The 18,920-nt window shown below is 43.6% G+C and overlaps 1 protein-coding gene across 2 annotated transcripts; it reads left to right on the forward strand.

Moving 5' to 3' along the window:
* REXO5 (RNA exonuclease 5) lies at nt 1–15,717 on the forward strand. Of its 2 annotated transcripts, XM_040591486.1 has the most exons (20): nt 1–66; nt 288–401; nt 1,965–2,086; nt 2,958–3,084; nt 3,970–4,054; nt 5,551–5,700; nt 5,853–5,941; nt 6,761–6,876; nt 7,689–7,827; nt 8,400–8,494; nt 9,100–9,202; nt 9,810–9,946; nt 10,252–10,354; nt 10,698–10,808; nt 10,930–11,067; nt 11,570–11,662; nt 12,108–12,327; nt 12,848–13,041; nt 13,645–13,754; nt 15,500–15,717. In XM_040591486.1, the coding sequence occupies exons 2-20, from the start codon at nt 291–293 to the stop codon at nt 15,567–15,569; spliced, it is 2,313 nt and encodes a 770-aa protein (XP_040447420.1). In that variant the 5' UTR covers nt 1–66; nt 288–290; the 3' UTR covers nt 15,570–15,717. The 2 variants fall into 2 exon arrangements, with proteins under 2 accessions (XP_040447420.1, XP_040447421.1); XM_040591487.1 differs by lacking the exons at nt 1–66; nt 288–401; nt 1,965–2,086; nt 2,958–3,084 and adding an exon at nt 4,505–4,688.
* Nucleotides 15,718–18,920: the final 3,203 nt, after the last annotated feature.

Genomic DNA, 18,920 nt, shown 5'->3' on the forward strand with positions numbered 1-18,920 from the left:
GGCGCGGGTAGCCGCGTGCCGAGGCGGCCGTATCCCCGGGCGGCGGGAGAGCCCGGCGTGGCTGAGGTGGGGTCCGCGGCCGAAGGCCCTTCTCGGGGGACCGGGGGAGGAGGGTGCGCCCGGGGATCGGTCCCGCGGCGTCAGGGCTGCGGGCGCTTCCCCCTACCGATGCTGCCCGGGGAGCCCCGGCAGCGGGCAGGCGCTGGGCCCGGCCCGGGGCGCGGCGCCCCCGCTGTGAGGGGCCGTGGCGGCACGGCGCCGCCCTGACCTGCCGTGCTGTCCTGCAGGCCATGGCGAAGGCCGTCTGCGTGAACGGCTACAGGAGGCCCGGCGGCGGCGCGGGGGGGCTGCAGCCGGCCGGGAAGCGGAGGAAGGCGGACGGCGGCGGGCGGTGCCCTGAGGTGAGCGGCAGCGCCCGTGGCGGGCGCCGTGAGGGGGGCGGCGGGCCCGGCCCCACGGCCTTGCTCTTCGCGCCGCGTCCCGGTGCCGTTGCGGCGCCGGGGTGCTGGGCACGGCACACGCCTGTTCTGGCGGCCTGGCGGGAGGGTTGGCCGGAGGCGGCACCCGCGGATAACGGCCGGGCTTCTGCTCCAAGCAGTGCGGAGGTGCGCTCGTTCGGGGTGTTAGGTCCTTGCGTCCAAGGAATTTTGTTAAAATGTAAACACACTGCCCAATACCGTTTTTCCCTAAACAAATAGGTCTTCAAAGGAGCATTGTGGCTGCTTAGTACACCTGAAGGATGCAAAGCAGCCCCAGCTCAGAGCCTCATGGTAACACCTCGCTCACCCCGTTACACGGGCCAGGAGTGAGCGTGTCTGACCTGGGAGATCGGTCTGGTTGGTACCTGATCAAACTGCAATTCCTGGGTTTGGCAGGCAGGCTGTGCTTAGTGACGTGAAACTCCTGCTGGTTGGGATTTTTTGCAAAGCACTAATTAGGCTGTATTGAAAACAGCAGTGTCGTTTCTTACTTGTCTAACATAGCACCAGAGATGAGGGAGTGGCAATTACACCACCCTGTGTTATTATTATTATCAGATGATTCTTAACCACTTGAATCTCAGCGGTTGTCACCTCTGTTTCGCTCTCTTACCCAAGGACAAATGGCTTCAAAAGTGCACCAGCTCAGTCCCATGTGGGCAGGCTTTCAAATTAATGAGCACAAGGCCTGTTAGCATGGTGGGTGGGGAAAACACAGCGTCTGATAGTTGTTTATGCTGGTTTTTCTTTTCCCCTGTATGCTGTGATGTTTTTTCATCGGGTAAAAAAATAAGTATCTTTAAAATTTTTACAGGTCAAATGCACACCATTGGAACAGGCCATATGGTCAGTGGAGGTCTCCAAAATCATGCATTTACTTGCTGGTTGGCTTTTAGGAGAATTTGTGTATTTAGGGTTAAAGAACCATTGTGTTGAACTATGTGGTACAGTCTGCTCCATCTCCTCCATTTGATGCTTTCTTTCTGCAGTTTTCTTGGAGTTTCTGGCACCATCTTTTTTTTTCCCTGCAGAGGTCAGCAAACCCACTTGCCAGAACAGATCAAATAATGTAAATACAGTAAATGGGTTTCAGCAAAACCTGACGTGAAGTGGCTACATATAACACTTGCATAAATACCCAAAGCTCTACTGCAGCAAAGGGATGAATGGGTTGAGAGAGCACAACATTGTGTTTGAAAATTGCATAATTTATAAGTGTCCTTACTGCATATATCTACTTGCATTACTTTTATTTAATAAATCTTTGAGGTTAGAGTACCAAGGTTACTAAAATATTGATAGTAAATTTAATATTAAAGTATAGCCTGAATGGAAACTTTTGCCCATCATGAGTGGAAAAGTTATTTAAAATGTAGTTGATTGTATCCATATAGTTTCCTTTTACTGTACAATTCACTTAATTTTTTTCCATGAACTTTTGTGGTTGCGTTAAACCTTTCTTTACTAGTGTTTCCTGTTTTGCAGAAAAAGTCATCTCGCTTGTCAGCAGCTTTATTTGGTGACAACTGCGAAATCAACCGTGACCAGCTGTATGAGTTGTTAAAGTATGCAGCTTTGGGAAAATGCCACAATGCAACACAACCAAGGTATAATATTCACGTTCAGGAATCAACGCTGTCTCCTCTTCTCACGTGTTGTGAAAAACCATACTGAAAGGCATATAGGCCATGCTGGTTTTGGAATAGCAACGCGGTTACCATAATGACAGCCTGATTACATGGATACAGTTGTTGTTAGACTTGGCCAGAGACCAGAATTCCTCTTCTGACAAAAATTCTACCATTTCATAGTTTTGTTTTATGCAGTTACCAAAAGCTAAACAGTTTGTGGAAGCAAAGAAGCTTCGCACACTGAGAAGCAAAATACCGTGTTAATATTTTTAACACGGCACAAAAAATGTTAACACTTTTTGTGTCAGATATAATTGAAATAGAGTGTTCTAGAGTGTTTTGGGAAAAACATTTTAATCCCTTTTCCCTTTCTCAGGGGATCTTCTTAGCAATGGAAGGGAAAGGCTGAGGAGGGTATATAACCTCGGATGGCAAAAGTATGGTGAAATGTAATGAATCTTGAAATGAAACTCAAGGCAAAAATTATCCCACTTGAGGTTTTTAGTAGTGAATAGAAAATTACTTTGTGAAACTTTTTTTGATGCATTAATTCACTAGACTGCATCATAACAGCTGAAGTTACTCACGTGTATTACATTCCAATGCATATAAATGAGGTGTGAGTATCTTGAAATGGTACAGCAGCAGGATTTTGCTAAAACTCATTCTTTCTGTCTCCCATATTCTGTTGCTTCCAGGAATATGTGGCTGTTTGAGATAAGCTATAAAGCCTATTCTGATTGAAGTAATTTGGCACTTTGCCATTCATTTAAAGCTGGGCTGGTTCCAAGTTTGTTTTTAAGAGTGCTTGATAATTGTTTTGCTTTTATTTTTTTTTAAACTGCAGCTGGTGCCGTATTTATCACCAAAGCCACCTGGCTGGTGTTGTAGTTATTGTTCTACATGAAATGAGCCAACTCCATTTCTACAAATTCTATTTGCAGTTCAGACACCTCAGAAAAGTGTTCCAGCATGTAAGTCCTCAAACTGTATTGCCATCTTCTAAACTTGTTCCAGTCCTGAAACAATGTCCCAAGGATTAATTGCTGCAGTGTAATTACTGCATTTTCCAATAGGAAGTGGCCATCTTTGACTCTCAAAGCGAGCTAATAAGAGGATCTATTTGTAGCTGTTGTCAGCTCAGAACAAAGGCCAAGGCTTTGATATTAGAAGCAGGTCTTCAAGCCTTATGTCTTTGAAGCCTTACCAGGTGAAACGTGTATTGATGTTTCAGTCCTCTAGGTGAAATGTGTATTGATGTTTCAGTCCTCTGACTGTTACGCTTCCTGCATCTTCAGGATGCCAGTGAGATTAAAAATATCTCAGTTAATTTTGGAATTCACTCTGATTGGGGAGACTCTCAGTAGAGTTATGCTATTCCCACTGGTTGAAAAATCTCACTTCTACTATTTGCATTTTATTTTGCATATTTGTAAAATACTATTTTACTATTACTTTATGTCAAGTTTCTCCCATTTCCCAAAAAGATCAGTAAAAAAAATATTTTAATTTTCTGAGTTACAAGCAACGTCTTTGAAAGAAGAAGGAAGGAAACACTTTTACTCAGACTGCTTGAGAATTAATTGTCCCTGAACTGCAGCAAACGCAAATCACAGTTTAACTGGGAAGTCTGGAACTTGCCTTAGTTTCTATCAAAGAAAGTCTTGAGGTTTGCCTTCTTGATTGTATCAGGCAAGGTTTGGTTTGTGGTTTTTTTTTTTTTTAACATGGGGAAAACACTAAACGTATTTCCACCCAGCCTCCTCTAAATTTGGCTGGTTTGGGGATCAAGAAAAATCTCATTTGCTTGCTATTTCTGCTTCTGTTTCAAAGGCTCTAACACATCTCTTTTTTTTCAGAGATTCACATTAATACCTTCCACTAACTTCCTAGCCAGCCTGTATGGAGAAGGAGCAAACCCGAAACCTCAAAACGCTACACAAGGTATCTTGTTTGGTTTTGCATTGTCTCTTTTAACCACAGTGATTCACTTTCAACAGCAATTCGTGACTTTGCATCCTGTGCAGTCCCAGCATGCTGCTATTGGAAACTTGTTTACAAAGGAAAACAGTGGCTTAAACCATGAGACTGGTTACCCTAAGTCATTCAGTAACTGCTGGGCTTATGGTCTCAAGGAAATGCAAAAAGTAGAGAGCAAGTTTTTAACATGTTTAATCCAAAATTCTGATGCTTCGTTACCCGTTTTGTGATTATTTTATTCTAAGAAGTATCTAATAAAAGATACAGAGATACAAATTAGATTCAAGCTAAGTAGTTAACTCATTTCTTAGTTTTCTTTGTTATACTGAGCAGCAAGTCAAGGTAAAGAACGGGTGTGTTGACGATTGATTTCCTATTTTTACACTTTTTATAGAGATGATTGTAATCCAACAGGCTTGTAGAAAACCTGCAAGAGTCTACAATGCGAACTTCACTGAAATTGTTAAAAGTGTAACAAAGAATCTTGAATTCAAGTCCTAAATGGGAGAACGAACAGCTGTTACTTTCAATGTATTGACAAAGTCCTCTAGCATCCTGACTGTAAACCTACTGCACAGTCACAGATCTGAGATGTCAGGTATATTTTTCTTTTAAGTGCCATCTGCAGAGAATCACCTACAGGATAATTTAACTTTATACAGCTGTGGATTCTGCTGTCACCTCAGTGCTTGTTTCTTTGCCAGTCACACTTAAGAGTATTATTTTTTCCTGCTAATACTTACGGGAAGGAATTTCACAGAGAAGGCAGAAGAAAAAGAGAACTTGTTTTACAGGTTACATGAAGTAACAGATGATTATGTTGTCATGTTTACGAGGCAAGTTTGTTCTCTCTATTTCTGAAACGAGCATGAGGCAGAGACTTGTGATGTGACTTGCTTCTGAATCAGCCAGCAGTGTCAGTAGCTGCACTGGGGGAAAGATTCAAGTATCCTGAATATCAAGTATATTTTTTAAATAAATAAATAAATAGTGTATACATTATATATAGTATTGTTTATATATGATTTTGTATATATAATCTATATTGTGTGTTTATATATATACACACACAATAAATGAGATAGAAACTGGATATTATATATATAAAAATGAGGGGGAGAGATTTGTGATTATTTTATTCTAAAAAGATTCTAATAAAAGATACAGAGATATAAATTAGATTCAAGCTAAGTAGTTACTCATTTCTTGGTTTTCTTTGTTATACTGAGCAGCAAGTCAAGGTAAAGAAAAAATCACAAAAGATTATATTTATCTAAAAATAAACTGGAGACAGATAGGCTGTCTGTCTGTCTGCCTGTCCATCTGTATCTCCAGTTTGTTGTTCCAGGCAGTGTTTTCCTTTGAAATGGTGTAGCCTCTCAGTGTGCATAATATTGCAGAAAACTGACTGCACGTAGGGAGTGTTACATGAACTTGACAGATGCTTCTGTATTTTACAGGTTTGACTTCCACCAGCAGTGACTGTATTCCTGAAAGCTCACACTTGCAATGTGATCCCATCATTCAGAAATACGGAGAAAAAAAACGGGGCCTTACTAGCTATACTCTAACTTTAGAAGAACAGGAAAAAAATGACTATCCCATAAAAGGTCAGTTTTTGAGGGCTTTTGTTTGGTGGTTTTGTTTTGTTCGTTTTTTTGTTAATTTTGACAGTTAGTGATATGTTTGGTCATATAAGATATATGATGAGTTTTAGAAGAGAGCGATCTGTTTCTTATTCATGGCTATCTTTGCATTCTAGGCTCCCCTGGATGTAAGGACTATATATATACAGAGTGTGATCAGCAGAGGACGGACAGCAGCCCCCTCTTTGGTCTGGATTGTGAAATGGTAAAAATAAATCTGTGTGGCCTTACAAAATACAGTCAAGCAACCAAACTTCTACCAGCTATTCCAAAGCGATCAAGTGTATTTGGTAAACCACTTCTGATATATTAGTATCTGCTGCCAGTGCCTTCATTGATGGTACCAGTGCTAATGCAGGCATGGGAGGGACTCAGGAGATGGTTCTGACAACAAGACAGAAATACCATCTTGAGCAGTGCAGCAGAGAGCTCTGTTCTGCATTGGCTGTCAGAGCAGCAGCTGGATGTGCAGGCCCATCAGCAATGCTGCAGTAACCCCTGAGACTGCTGTGGAATTCCTCCTCCCAGCCTTCCCCAAGGCTTGGGAAAGGGAAGGTATTTCCCTATCACCCATCTGTCTGTTGGCCATCACAGTTTTGGCAACATGCTGTGGCAAGGATTCCTCCTTGAGTGCAGTTTTGACCTTGCAGAGATGCCTCTTTGGTATCAGCATTGAGTAACTAGTGATACAACCTGGGCTCTGCTTTTAAGTTGTACATGTTCTCTGGTGAAGGTGCTGTCAGTGACAGCTGTGCAGTGCGGAGCACAGACTGATTCTGTGAAATCAGCACTTCTTGATAATGGTTTTCTTTGTGCTGTGCTTGCCTCTATGTTTGCTGTGCTGATGGTGGGCATTTAACAATTAAAATTAAACGTGCTACAGTATAAAACAACTAGCTATGAGTGGTCGATCTAAGTTGAGTAACGCCTTAGTAGTGATGCTGGCTGCAGCCAAAGCAGATGTTGGCTAAGGTGAGTGCAGCATCACACTGATTCGGCAGCTGCCTCTGCTTCTTCCTGACAGTGTCTGACTGCAAAGGGGAATGAAGTCACTCGTGTCTCTTTGGTGGATGCACAGGGTCAATGCCTCTTGAATGAGCTAGTCAAACCTGAAAGCACAGTACTGAACTACCGCACCAGGTGACTTGCACATAAGTTTCTTATCTCTTTGTCTTCATGCAGCCCTTCCAAACGAAGCCTGTTACACAGGACCTTTCAGAAGGCTTTGGTTTGCACAGATGCCTACTGCATTCATTCAGTGTTAGGAATAAAGTTCTTGCTAAGTGATTAGAATAACCAACATTATGTATACGCTTTCTGCTGCATAATGCCCGTGTGGCTACTAGGCAAAAGCATTACTGTTCTGCAGTGGTCTAGGAAAAGATGTTACAAATTAATGATACACAGTACAAGTTACTCTTCACTGCTGGCTATAAAATAAGATGGAAGGTAAGAGTACAGGAGCAAAGTCTGCGTCTCTCTGCTCTATAGCTAAGTTTGCTCATCTGTAAGAAATTAATAGAGCAGCTCATTAGTTTGTACACATCTCTAGGGCTGGGCTCAGGATTATAACAAAAGCAGGCAAAACTCAAGCCTTGTCTTCTCCAAAACTGTGCCCAGTTTTATCCAGGAGGTGATGTGCCAATTTCCTCAGGTTGCGTGGAAGCATCTTCCACCATCAGTCTTGCAGTATTTCCTTACCTGTTCTCTCCGATGCTCACTGCATCACCTAAGAATAAGTTATACATGAGAGAGAGAAACTTTTGAAACAGATGTGGTAGTACCATAGCGGTTCAATATGCCTGCAGTATATCCTCTTGTGTTGGAACAGAAAGCAGTAAATAGCGTTCTGTCATGAGTTAGGCTGAGTTTGTATTTTACATGCCCTGCTTGTAATACTCTGCAGTAGGCGCTGTTGCTAATGTGCTGCTTTCACCTCATTTGTTTTGAAGATTCTCAGGAATCACAAAGAAAATGCTTCTTCCAGTGAAAACAACGCTGTCAGACATCCAGACCAGACTAAAAAAATTGCTTCCCAATGATGCAGTATTGGTGGGTCATTCTCTAAATGCTGATCTTCAGGCTTTGGAAGTAAGTATGCTTTTAAGAGTATTTTTCCCAACCCTGTGATACTCATTTCAGACCTGAAAACTCTAAACAATTCCTCCTTTTTTATTAGTGAACACCTGTTAATTGCTTTTTATTATGAATACCCTTATGTCTGCAAGGATTTAAAAGAGAAAGACTCTCCTTACATCTATAAAACTTGCAAGGGGCTGTTCAGAACCTAAAAGGAAGGGAGAAGTCTGCCCAGACATACGTACAGTTGCAGCAGAAGCTTTACCTCTCTGCTTCAGCTAATATGTTTCTATGCTTCTAATAGCTCTGTCACAGGAAGAACTCATGTCCTTCCTATATTTAATTTAACCAACCTAAAATGCTTGAATCATAATTAAACTTTCTAACCCAATCTAGATTTTCCCAAGAGAGTGTTAGAAAGGAGAGTTGGGCTTGCTTCATTATTCCCCTCTGCTTGCTTTTTGTGGACCAGTTATCTTATCAGTGAGAAACTGGCAACTGAAATGACAAGGCAGTGGAGTTACTGCCCAGTTCTAAATGACTGCTCTTCTTAAATTAAGCCGGTGATGTTTTCTTTCCTCCAGATGATCCACCCCAGTGTTATTGATACTTCATTGCTTTTTGCCAGGAATGAAGGCCGACGATTTAAGCTAAAATTTCTAGCCAAAGCTGTTTTAGGGTAAGATTATTACTGTATTATCATGGGAAATACTAGAAGCTGTCGTGGTAGGTCATAGGGTCTTGCTTTTCTACTAGTAGCATCAGAATTACAATTTTTTTTCATTAAAATTCAAAATAAAGGAGCAGGCTGTGCAAATAGACATGATAAAGAAGAATTAACTGCCTGCTTGAAACATCAGGCAGCATAATAAATTGGCTTCTCTTTGGGCTAGCAGGGATGCTGTGACCCAAGCAGATTTGACTCTTAGCAAAACTAGCTTTTCTGCAGGTGTGTAGCGGTACCAGTGTATTGAATGTCTTGCTGTCTGTGTGCAGACTGTGAGTTGGGTCATTGGTCATGGAAGAAGTAAAATTAACAGTCATGCATCAGAGTACCAAGTATTAGCACTGCTTCTGTGAAACCCAGTAAACAGTGTTTTGCTCAACAATGCAAAAACATTTCTTGCAGTAACTTTTGGGAATATTTCACAATAATGCTGCTGCACAGAACTGAAATCCTTTTTGGAGAGGGGAAAGCTATTTTGCCCAGAAAGGAAAAGACGGGATGTTAGTCAATGTGGAAAAACAGATAACCTGCCTATATGTGTAATTTTGATGCCCTAGGAAGGAGATCCAGTGTGAACAGATGCTTGGGCATGATCCGGCAGAAGATGCCAGAGCTGCTTTGGAATTGGCTCAGTTCTTCATTGAGCAAGGACCAGCAAAGGTAACTATGTCTAATTAAGACTTCTGTCCTTAATTGCAGAATGTACAAGTTGTTGTGCTTATGAAGCAAAGCATTCCTGCCCATAGTTTTGTTGATTTAAAAGAGAAAATGGAGCTGTGCTAGAGGCCTCAATTTTGACAGCTTGTTACTTTCAGCACATATCCAGGTAATCTTAATGACCTGAGCATTGCCAGTGTTCCAGCACCCAAACACTGACATGAATCCGCATTGCTGCACTGGTTGTGAACAGGGGCATTGTGTAAAGAAGGATCGAGACACTTCCAGCCTACAAGAGTGCCTGTCATTTTTCCACATGAAAGAAGTGACAGACCTTGTATGTTGTGGTCGTGATTCAGATGGGTTTATGAGCCTCTTGCTTGTGTCATTGCTTTCTGAGAGAACTTTTTCGGAGATGATTGCTGGTTGATGCTGTGAGTGCCGCATGCTTGAAAATGACAACAGAAAATAATAAGGCAAGAAATTAATGCCTGTGTTTCTTCACTACTGCGGAGTCTGCCTGCATGACTCATAGAGAAAGCACATGCTTCTTGGTTAGCTACAATTAGCTGAGATGAAAGCCAGCTACTAATCTTCTTCCTTCCCCAAGGTAGCAGAACTAAACTTGGAGATGCTTCTGACAACTGAAAAACTGGCTGAGGTTCTGCAGAACAAAGCTGCATTACAGCAACAAGGATGTAGGGTCCAGAAACAGTTGAATGAGCCTCCACATTCATCCAAACCATGGTAATGAGGTTCTCAAATAATGTTTTTCCTCAAGTTAAATCCTCAGTAAAATCAAACAAGTGTCTCGTTTTTCAGAAGCCATCAGGATCTTCAGAGAGGTGCAAATAATTGAGCATAACACTGAAAAACGTTCAGAAGTTGCATCTTAAATTTCACAAAGCATTTTCTAGGCTTCTTTTGATGCTGAATACATTTCAGATTTCTTTAATGAAGTGTATCATTTTTCTCTGACAAGCACTTCTTGAAAGCTTTTAATTCACCATGTTGGTAAGTACTGTGACTCACAGCTTTCTTCTCTCTGGTAGTTTTTTAGACTGCCTGCAGGTCACTGGCCAAAAACCCCTCCTTTTGGGCAGACTGGACGCTTCTGGCCTGTGTCAGAGTAACCCGAGCACTTCAAACAAACAGGTGACTGGACTTAAGAGTGGGTTGGTCTAAGCAAGCACCAGGGTAGTTCAAAGTTCTCATTCTGGGGGTGGGAAGAGGAGTCCTATTTTAAAGGGCTGACTGACAGTACTGTTAGCAATACTGTTAATGCCAGGTTGGCTAAATCCATTTTAACATTTCGGAAATAAGCTTTGATCCTCTACATCCTCTCATGACTCACTAAGGAAGAATTTTTGCCCGAGGGCTTCCTTGGACAATAATGAAAATTAAAGTTGGGAATTAAGTTCAACTAGCTTTGTTTCTGATCCTTTGCGGTACAATTGTCTTGCACCTCTTTGAGCCTTCTGTACTCTTGTCCCTCCAGATTCTTCAGAGAGCCTTAGAAGATGTTCCCCTGTCCGCATTCAGTATCATTCAGTTCAATTTGGGTCCAGAGTACACTGCATCTCACCTTCTTGCTGGCCTTTGTGAAGAGGTAATTTTTTTTTTGAGAATAGTCTTTATTGCTGAGCTTGGAAAGAGACATTTATCTGGTGGCACCAAGTAGTTAGTTCCTTTGCTTTGTGAAGTTCCTTCTCTCATCTGTGTCCCTACAGGTGAGAGGCAAGCTGACTGACATGCTGACAATTTACGCAGGTCCTTTTGAAGAAGGCATTTGCCTGAAGTCTGTGAAAAAAGAATTCGGGAGGTGTGGACCAATCCAGTCTCTTACAGTGCTAACTGAAACATACCAGGTGAGGAGCCCTCAAAGCATGAAACTTGCTGACAGGCATGGAAGGTCTGAGTAATCTCTTGGAAAGACAGGGATTAGAACCACTGAAATAACTGGTATTCTGTTTGGGGTTTTTTTCTGGTGGTTTAGTCATCAGCTGCAACAATTCAGGGTATCTAAAAGCTGGTCCACACAATGACAAGAATAAACACAGCTCGTGTAGCTTCACTGTGCTGTTCAAGCTAGAGGACTTCGTGCTGGAGAAGCTGAGATGCTTTTTGTCTCTCAAGAGAACTGATATGCTAAGGCCTTTAATGTAAAAGAAAAAATGTTATTAATTGAAAAGCTAATTGAAGGTTGTTTTTAACAGCTACAGTATATGGAGTGTTACATATATTACGCCCAAACCTTTTTATATTCTGTTTTTAAAAGAAAACATAACGTTATTGAAACCTGACTTTTAAAAAGGGAGGGCTAACGTGTCTTATTGATAAGCCTGAAGTATCTTATCGTTCTTTTTCAAGCCCTATGTCTGTATCCAATACGAAGTGCTGGAAGCTGCCCAGCTTGCTGTGGAAAGCCTAAACGGAGCTGAGGTAGCAGGATCCTGCATTAAGGTAAACAATGTAAATAGCAAAACAAATTCATGTTGAGCACAGGAACAGTATCCAGTATGTCTCTTTTAACATCTGCTCACAGCATAGCGTCTGGGCAGTGTCTGGCAGAAAGGAAATGGTTATAGCCCTCTTTTTCCTGGCAGAAGGGGGTGAGAAAGCATTCTGACCTCCAACTGCAGCTTTAAAAGGAAGAGCCAAGTTAACAGGGTATTAAAATACCATATACAAAGTATGGCATAGTTAATTTTCTAGTGTTTCTGCATTACAAACCTGATCTGTCTTCCTTTTTCATGAGTAATTAAGTTAGCCTTCATTAGTTACATATTTTTCAAGGGAGGGAAAATAGCTTGTCAACTTCTGGTAATGGGAGAAAATATTTCAAAATAGAAGCTCAGAGCACAGAGCTGCTTGGGCTGACGTGCTGTTCCTGCTGAATCCACCCCAGGTCCAGAGACCTGTCACTGCAGCAATGCTGGACTGTGATGTTTTGATAAAGGAACTGGAACTGGATGTAGAAAATGAAGGTGTGATTTATGTGGCGGGCCTAAAGAAGTCATTAACAGAGACAGACTTGCAAGAAGAATTCAGCCAGTTGAAAGACCTGGAAACACTGTTCCTGCCAAAGGATCTCCAGAGTGGAAAGCACAGGAACTGCTGTTTCCTCAGTAAGTAGCTTCACATACAGCCTGCTTATTTCCTTCAAATAAGCGCATTCAGCAGCCCTTGGGACTTTGCAGAGACACAGCAAGAGCTACTGAAATGTGTGTATGCTTAAAGTGATGGTATTTAAAATACTCCAGTGAAAGCATGCTTTGTTTAGAGGAGCAGTTTACAGGTAAATATTAGAAAGGGAAAAAAACCTGCTTTAAAAAAAATTATCTTTACTTTGAAAAGTTGTAGGATAATTAATTTGCTCCGGTACTTGAAGCTACTGTGCAGCTTCACACAGGCAAGTAATTGCCCAGTAAAAAAGGTGAGGAGAACAACTGGATGAGTGCTGTTCCAGTTAACAGACATTTCTATAGTCTGATGTTTACCTGTAGCAAAATGAGGATCTGCTTGCTGCAGTGATTCCCATTTCTCACCTCGGTCCTGCTCCATGCCCTTAGTCCTGACCTACATGTGCCAAAGAACAGGGCAGCAACATCACTGCCAAAGCACCTTCCCCTTCTCTTTGCGTTTCAGAATTCCAGAAACCAGAGAGTGCTGTGGAGGCCCTTGAAGTTATAAATGGATGGATGGCAAAGGGTAGCAGACTAAGAAGTAGAAACGCTCTTGCTTCAGGTCACCTCTGGAGATGGATTTGGCAAATGAATCACAGCCCTGGGAAGCCAGGAAGAAACATCGTACATGAGACAACAGAGCAACTGTCTGACTCTGTGAGTGTAAGGCTGTGCTGACGGTAGTGAGGAGGTACTGCCCTGGGAACCAGGAGTGCTAACTTTGAGCAGACCTGGGTGCAGAGCTGCATGTAACAGAACGGTCTCTTTCTGCTGGAGCGCAGAGGTGGCCAAGGATCCCACGGGGCCGTTTGGAGGAGCAGTATCACATGAGATAAATGCGGTGTTTGGAGGGTACTCTATAAAAGCAGCCTGGCTGCTCAGGGCAGGGAGTGATGCTACGCAGGAACTGAAGCCTGTACCACCTGAGAGCAGACAGAGCAACTTACAGTTGCAGCAAGCAGTATGGGAGTCGGAGGGAGAGAGGACTAGCTGTGCTGCCGTACAGGAAAGAGCAGCTCTGTTTGCAGCTCTCGTTTTAGCGGAGGAAGCTGCAGTGCCATGTGAGTAGGGCGTGTGGTTCTCCTTGCTGCTGAGCCGCTGCCCTGCCAAATGCCAGCCCCTAACAGAATCACTGCTCTCCTCACCTGTTCGACCTCTGACACTGCCCAAGGGTCAGTCTCGCCACATGCACTTTGAAGTGTGATTGCTACAGGTCTGCAGCTGAATTGGGGATTTTAATGCTTATATTCTGTTATGCAGGAGCTGGATCTAAGGAAAAAGGTGAAGAAGTTAGACCACCATATCAAAAAGCTTTATAGAAGTCTGCAGAATAACACCCTCTGCATTGTTCTCTTTCCTGGAGTGAACAGGTAACTTGCCACCTATTTTGCAAAGACACAAGGAAAATAGATAGCCAATAATTTTTAATAGAATAAGATAAAAATATAAGCCCTGCACAAGGAAGTGAAAACCTGAGAGACTTACTCAGTTTGACTTTCATGTTCAGCCAGTAAAACCTCAACAGTAAATTCTGCCCATAAGCCATGTCTGATCCAGAACAAGCACAAGTGCTGAAACCACTTATGTAGCTGATGGTCCAGAGTAGCAAGGCTGAAGTACACTGAATTATACTGGTCGTCTCAGTTCACCCACCTTCTCCTGTTGGATGTTTCATTGCTAGTGTTGAAGAGGTACATTTTATGTGCCCATGAGACAATAGACCAGAATTTCCACAGCAGCCAGTTTTTTGGGGTAGTTTTGTATGTTTATTTTTTTAAAATCACCCAACTACTGCAGCCAAGGCACCATCTGCCCCTTGTTGTCTTCTGGTACCCTGACGTACACACTTCAGCCATAGCTGATGAAGGAGGTGGTTCGTTCCCTCGTGTGAGGGACAGAACTGCAAAACCAAGAACACTTCCACTGAGGCCTTCAGTTTTCATAGGAAGTGGCAAGTCTAGAGCCAAGCTGGGCTTCAGCACTAATATTGGAGATGCTTCTAGATGGGGTGGGCTTCCTGCATTTCAGGCTGTGGGGCCTGAACTGCCCGTCATTCACTGCTTAGTTATTAACCAGAGGTTAAATCTTTCCCAGGCAAGGTGCTAGATGCTGAGTACATACTTATTTCAGCAGTCTGCTGTTCTCTCACTGCGTCACTGTTCAGTCAAATAAAGGTCACGTTTACCCTTGCTTTTCTTCAGTTACCCTTCAACAGAAGGGATACCATTCCTTGTGGGGACAGAAGCCATGCCCTGAAATAGAAGCAGGGAGACAGGATTGCTCAGCAGCATCTCTTCTGCCTGGTTAGGCAGCCAGGCCAGGTTCCCCTCTCTTCCTTGCAAAGCTTCCTGAGAAGGATGGTGGTGCTGTATTATCCTCTGCACCAAACAGTGTCCCTAGAAGGGAGATGCATCCCAAGCCAAGAGTATGTTTAGGCTTAATGCCAGTGACAAGCTGTTTCAGGCAGGTTGCATGCCAAGGGCTGCTCTTGCTGTCATTTGCTCTAATTGTTCTGTTTCTAATAACTTTTTTAAAAAATTAGGGGTTTTAAAATAATATGTCTTCTTAAATAAAGATCATTAAGCTGTTTCCCACACATGCACCCCAAAGAATAGCATACAAAATGAGACAGTGCTAATGCCTACCTTGTTAGCTGTGCTGATTGCATGTAGCTGTGTGGCAATGGTGCTTGCACAAGAGCAGTATCTCATACTGCCTCGGTGTGCATCGGCCACGGGGGAGGGCAGAACTGAGGGCAGAACAGGTGGATTCAGGAGTTTGGATCCACAAGGAGCCTACAGGCGCCCACAGAGCCTGGCTCATGTCCCCCTCAGGCTGCTGAGTGGGTTGGAAGGGAGCTCCATCCCAGCCTTGGAAGAGGTTTCTTGCAAAGGATATTCCTGTATTAGCACTTCCCAGAGGGCTGACAGTCCAGAGGAGGCCTCTTGAGTAAAAAGAACACCGAATAAATGTTGGGTGGGAAAAAAAAAGGATAAAATACAATTTTCAAGCTGCTGACCCTGAGGGTTGCAGGCTTCTCACCACTCGACCAGCAAGCTTCTATGCATCAAGGCTGGCGTGAGCAGAAATAACTCGCCTCTTGTTTGTGTTGCAGCACACGTGGATCACAGTCTGGCCTTGGTCTGATGGGAATAAAAGATGACGGAGGGAGGAGTCCTTGTTAAACTGCCAAGTTTTTAAGCAAAGTCTTTTGTTATGATATTTTTAATTACTTTAAATATTGAAGTCTTTGTAAAGCTATCTTACCATAAGAACAATAGGCTTTCGCTCCATATCTTTTACAAAGTCTAAAAATAAAAGCTATTCAAAACATCTTAAAGCACAAAACCTTTTCCATTAACCCTTCTTGTCATGGCAGTTTTCCTTGGCAGTGGGTGAACGAGAGGAGCTGGGGACAAGCCCCAGGAGTGTTGCGTAAAAGCCTGTAGGATGGTAACTCGGCAAGTACCGGCCGCGTTGCCTTCACTGAACCATTGCAGGCCGTAAGGCAGCAAGCCAGGTTAGTGTCCTACCTGCAGCAGCTGCTCAGCAGCTAACAGCTGTTCTCAGGAATTGTGTGGATTTCTGGAAGTGTGCTGTGCCAGCTCCTGAAGCAGAGTCGCTGCCCCCTTTCTGGGAAAGCACTGTACTTAGTCCACGGTCAGGCACAATTGGTGATTCATGCTTCTTGGACAATCCCCACCCTCTCCTCCCTCCCTGACCACCCCCCACATGCCTCAAATGCAAAAAAAAAAATAAAAAATTACAGGGTGGCTGTGGGAGGGGCAGGGGTCATTTTAAGGAAAGCACACACCTGTGTGAATGTCACACGAGCTGGGAGCAGTTGCAGTAAGCCCGTGCGCTACCAGCAGCGGGACGAGCCCATTTGCAACCTGACAGCTTCACCGACCTGTGCTTTGCAGCCATCGGCACCTAAAATAAAGGCTGCTTGAGCACTTCTTGTTAACATACAGAATTTCCAAGCAGGACACCTAGGAGAGCTTTTGGCACTCAGGAAAAAAAAAAACAAAAAAAAAAAGCAAAATTAAAAGGAAACGTTTGTTACATGGTTCTAACATGAGACAAAGGGATTTTCTTGATCTGAACTAGAATAGGCTGAGATGAAGTTGAAATAGTTACTTCAGAAGTTACTAAATACAGCTGATTGATAGAATATTTACAGCCTCTTACTTTCCACTGCCAAGTTCACTGTGCTGGGCTCGAGGAAAGAGCAGCTTACAGAGCAGAAGTTGGGAGCTGCTGTGTGGAGGAGCAGGGAAACATGAAGGCGGGGGAGAGAAGGGCAAACGCGGCAGTAGCCCACGGGCAGCCCCAGGAAGCCGGCAGTAGCTGCTCCCGTCTGTGGTGGTCACACCCAAATCTAAAGCCTCCAGAAGTCCTGAAATGAAATGTGTTACTAAGCAAGGTGAACGCAGCCATTTTTTTCTTTTAAAAAGGTGCTTTACCCACTCCAAGTGAGCCCGGCATCCTTCTGCCGTAGCTATTGGAAACAGGTAAGCATCAACATCAGTGCTACCACAGAATGCAAAAGGGAGTCGTGTCCCTTCACCCAGCGCTGCCAGTGCCCCCCACTGACCCCCAGCCCAGCAGAGACCACAGGGTCAGCGGCAGGGGGCACATGGCAGACCGACCTCAGCACACACCCCATAAGGGTACGTCCCTGCGACACCCAGCATCTTGCTGACGCCTGCACTGCAAAGTTGAAAAAACCCAGCTAGTTTTCCTTCCGTGCACGTAAAAATGATGTCGTCACCTCCCTGCAAGGACTAGTCAGGATTTAGAAAGCATCCAGGATTCCTGCTTGAGAAACTCTGGAGATGACAAATAAAACTAGCAAGAGTCCTATTTATAGGCATGAAAAAATAATTAATTTGTCCCCTTTTAATCGAAAATGCAAAAAGGACTTCAGCTTTAAATAAGACATTTTGTACAAAGCTTAAGCACAAAAAAGTGAACACAAACGTGTCATTATGTAAACACCACAAACATCACCCATTTGTCCAGTAACGCGCAGAACAGCGTGCAGGTTCCCTTTCCAGTGGATGAGATGGCTGTAGCTGTTCCTTCCCCGCCCTCCCCTCGGACCTTACCGGAATACAGGAAACCCAGAAGCTTTGGAACATTTACAAAGCTACAGTAGTCAGGATACATTGTGACTAAAGGAATTTTTTTCTTTTTTTCTTCCTTTAAGGGATCGGTCATTTAAATATACAGAATTACAATAATCTCACAGGTAAATGAATGGCAGCTTGGATTAGAAAAAGCACCAAAATATTTAATATACATCTGGCACAAATTCCACAAGAAGTCAGTAATGGACAAACCAATGCTTTGCTTATAAGAAAAGAAAAAAACCTCAGACTGCACTTAATGCTTTTCTTCCAAAAGGGACACGACAAAAACATTGCACTCAGGATTGCTATCAAGTAAAAACAACCTTCGTAGTACATCCTATTTGCATTGTGCCTTAGATTGCACATTCTATAAGATGCTGTTTCCATTCTGTTCCAGACAACAATAGCGAGCAAAATTTAAATACAAGAAAAGTAATTGTAAAACTACAAACCGAATGGGACTCAGTAGATGCATCATCTTGAACTTCTCCCACTTTAGATGATGATTTCAAATTTGGCTACATCCCTTTAAAAAAAAGATCTGTGTGAAACAGAATTTACTCCAGCCATTTTCAAGCATTACATTTACACAGCACTTCTGATACTGCTGTCTGAAAGAGGAAGCACGTGTCTGCTCCACGACAAGCAACACATTCATCATTTCCCAGAGCGAGAAAATTGGATCATACTCTGTTATCTCTTGGGTAAGTCCAAAAAGGCAAAAACCACTCCCGACACGAATGGCAGATTTGCTCCTACCCACCCTTGCTGCTCCACTGAGGAACTGATGGAGCAGCTGTACTCGCGGGCAAGCCCCTGACAGCCACGCGAAGCGCGCTCTCGTTACTCCTTAGTCAGAATGAGCCCACTGGGTGCAAACACTCGGAATGCACCCTCTTCCACCGGGGGTGGCCTGAGGCTAGCCCGCGGGCTCAAGACCCACAAGCGCGCGCACCGGGAACCCTGCGGCGCCAGCCAGCCCGCCCAGGCGGGCCCTTCTCCTCCGCGCAGCCTCCCAGGGGCTTCACGCCCTCAGCACCAGCCGGTACGAACCCCATCCAGCTCAGGACCCAATCCTGCCAGTTGCACCCATGGCTCTTGGAACTCAAGTTACTCAACAACCAACAGCACGAGGCCCTCCAACAACTCCTTCCAGCCCACCTTTTTTTTTTTTTTTTTTTTAAAAAAAGACTATTTTAAACTTATAGATAAGAAAGCAAGCATATTTTTAAGATAACTATGTTTAGCGTGACTCAAAAAGTCACAACTTCAAAATATTAAGCACTATTCTGTGAAGTCCTCTAACACGTAATACATACGGGAGTATAAAAACAGCAGCCAGCCCTCAGCTCCACTGATCCTCTGTGCGGGTTTGCCACCTCTGGTCACACGATCTCCCCT

Source organism: Falco naumanni, chromosome 4 (assembly GCF_017639655.2).
Source record: "Falco naumanni isolate bFalNau1 chromosome 4, bFalNau1.pat, whole genome shotgun sequence".
Lineage (NCBI taxonomy): Eukaryota > Metazoa > Chordata > Aves > Falconiformes > Falconidae > Falco > Falco naumanni.

Excerpts from the sequence above, each read along its gene's own strand:
- REXO5 (XM_040591486.1), top strand. The coding sequence starts at position 291 with ATGGCGAAGGCCGTCTGCGTGAACGGCTACAGGAGGCCCGGCGGCGGC. Across the intron at positions 9,947-10,251 it reads CCACATTCATCCAAACCATG|TTTTTTAGACTGCCTGCAGG; the intron begins GTAATGAGGTTC and ends TCTCTCTGGTAG. Across the intron at positions 11,663-12,107 it reads TAGCAGGATCCTGCATTAAG|GTCCAGAGACCTGTCACTGC; the intron begins GTAAACAATGTA and ends AATCCACCCCAG.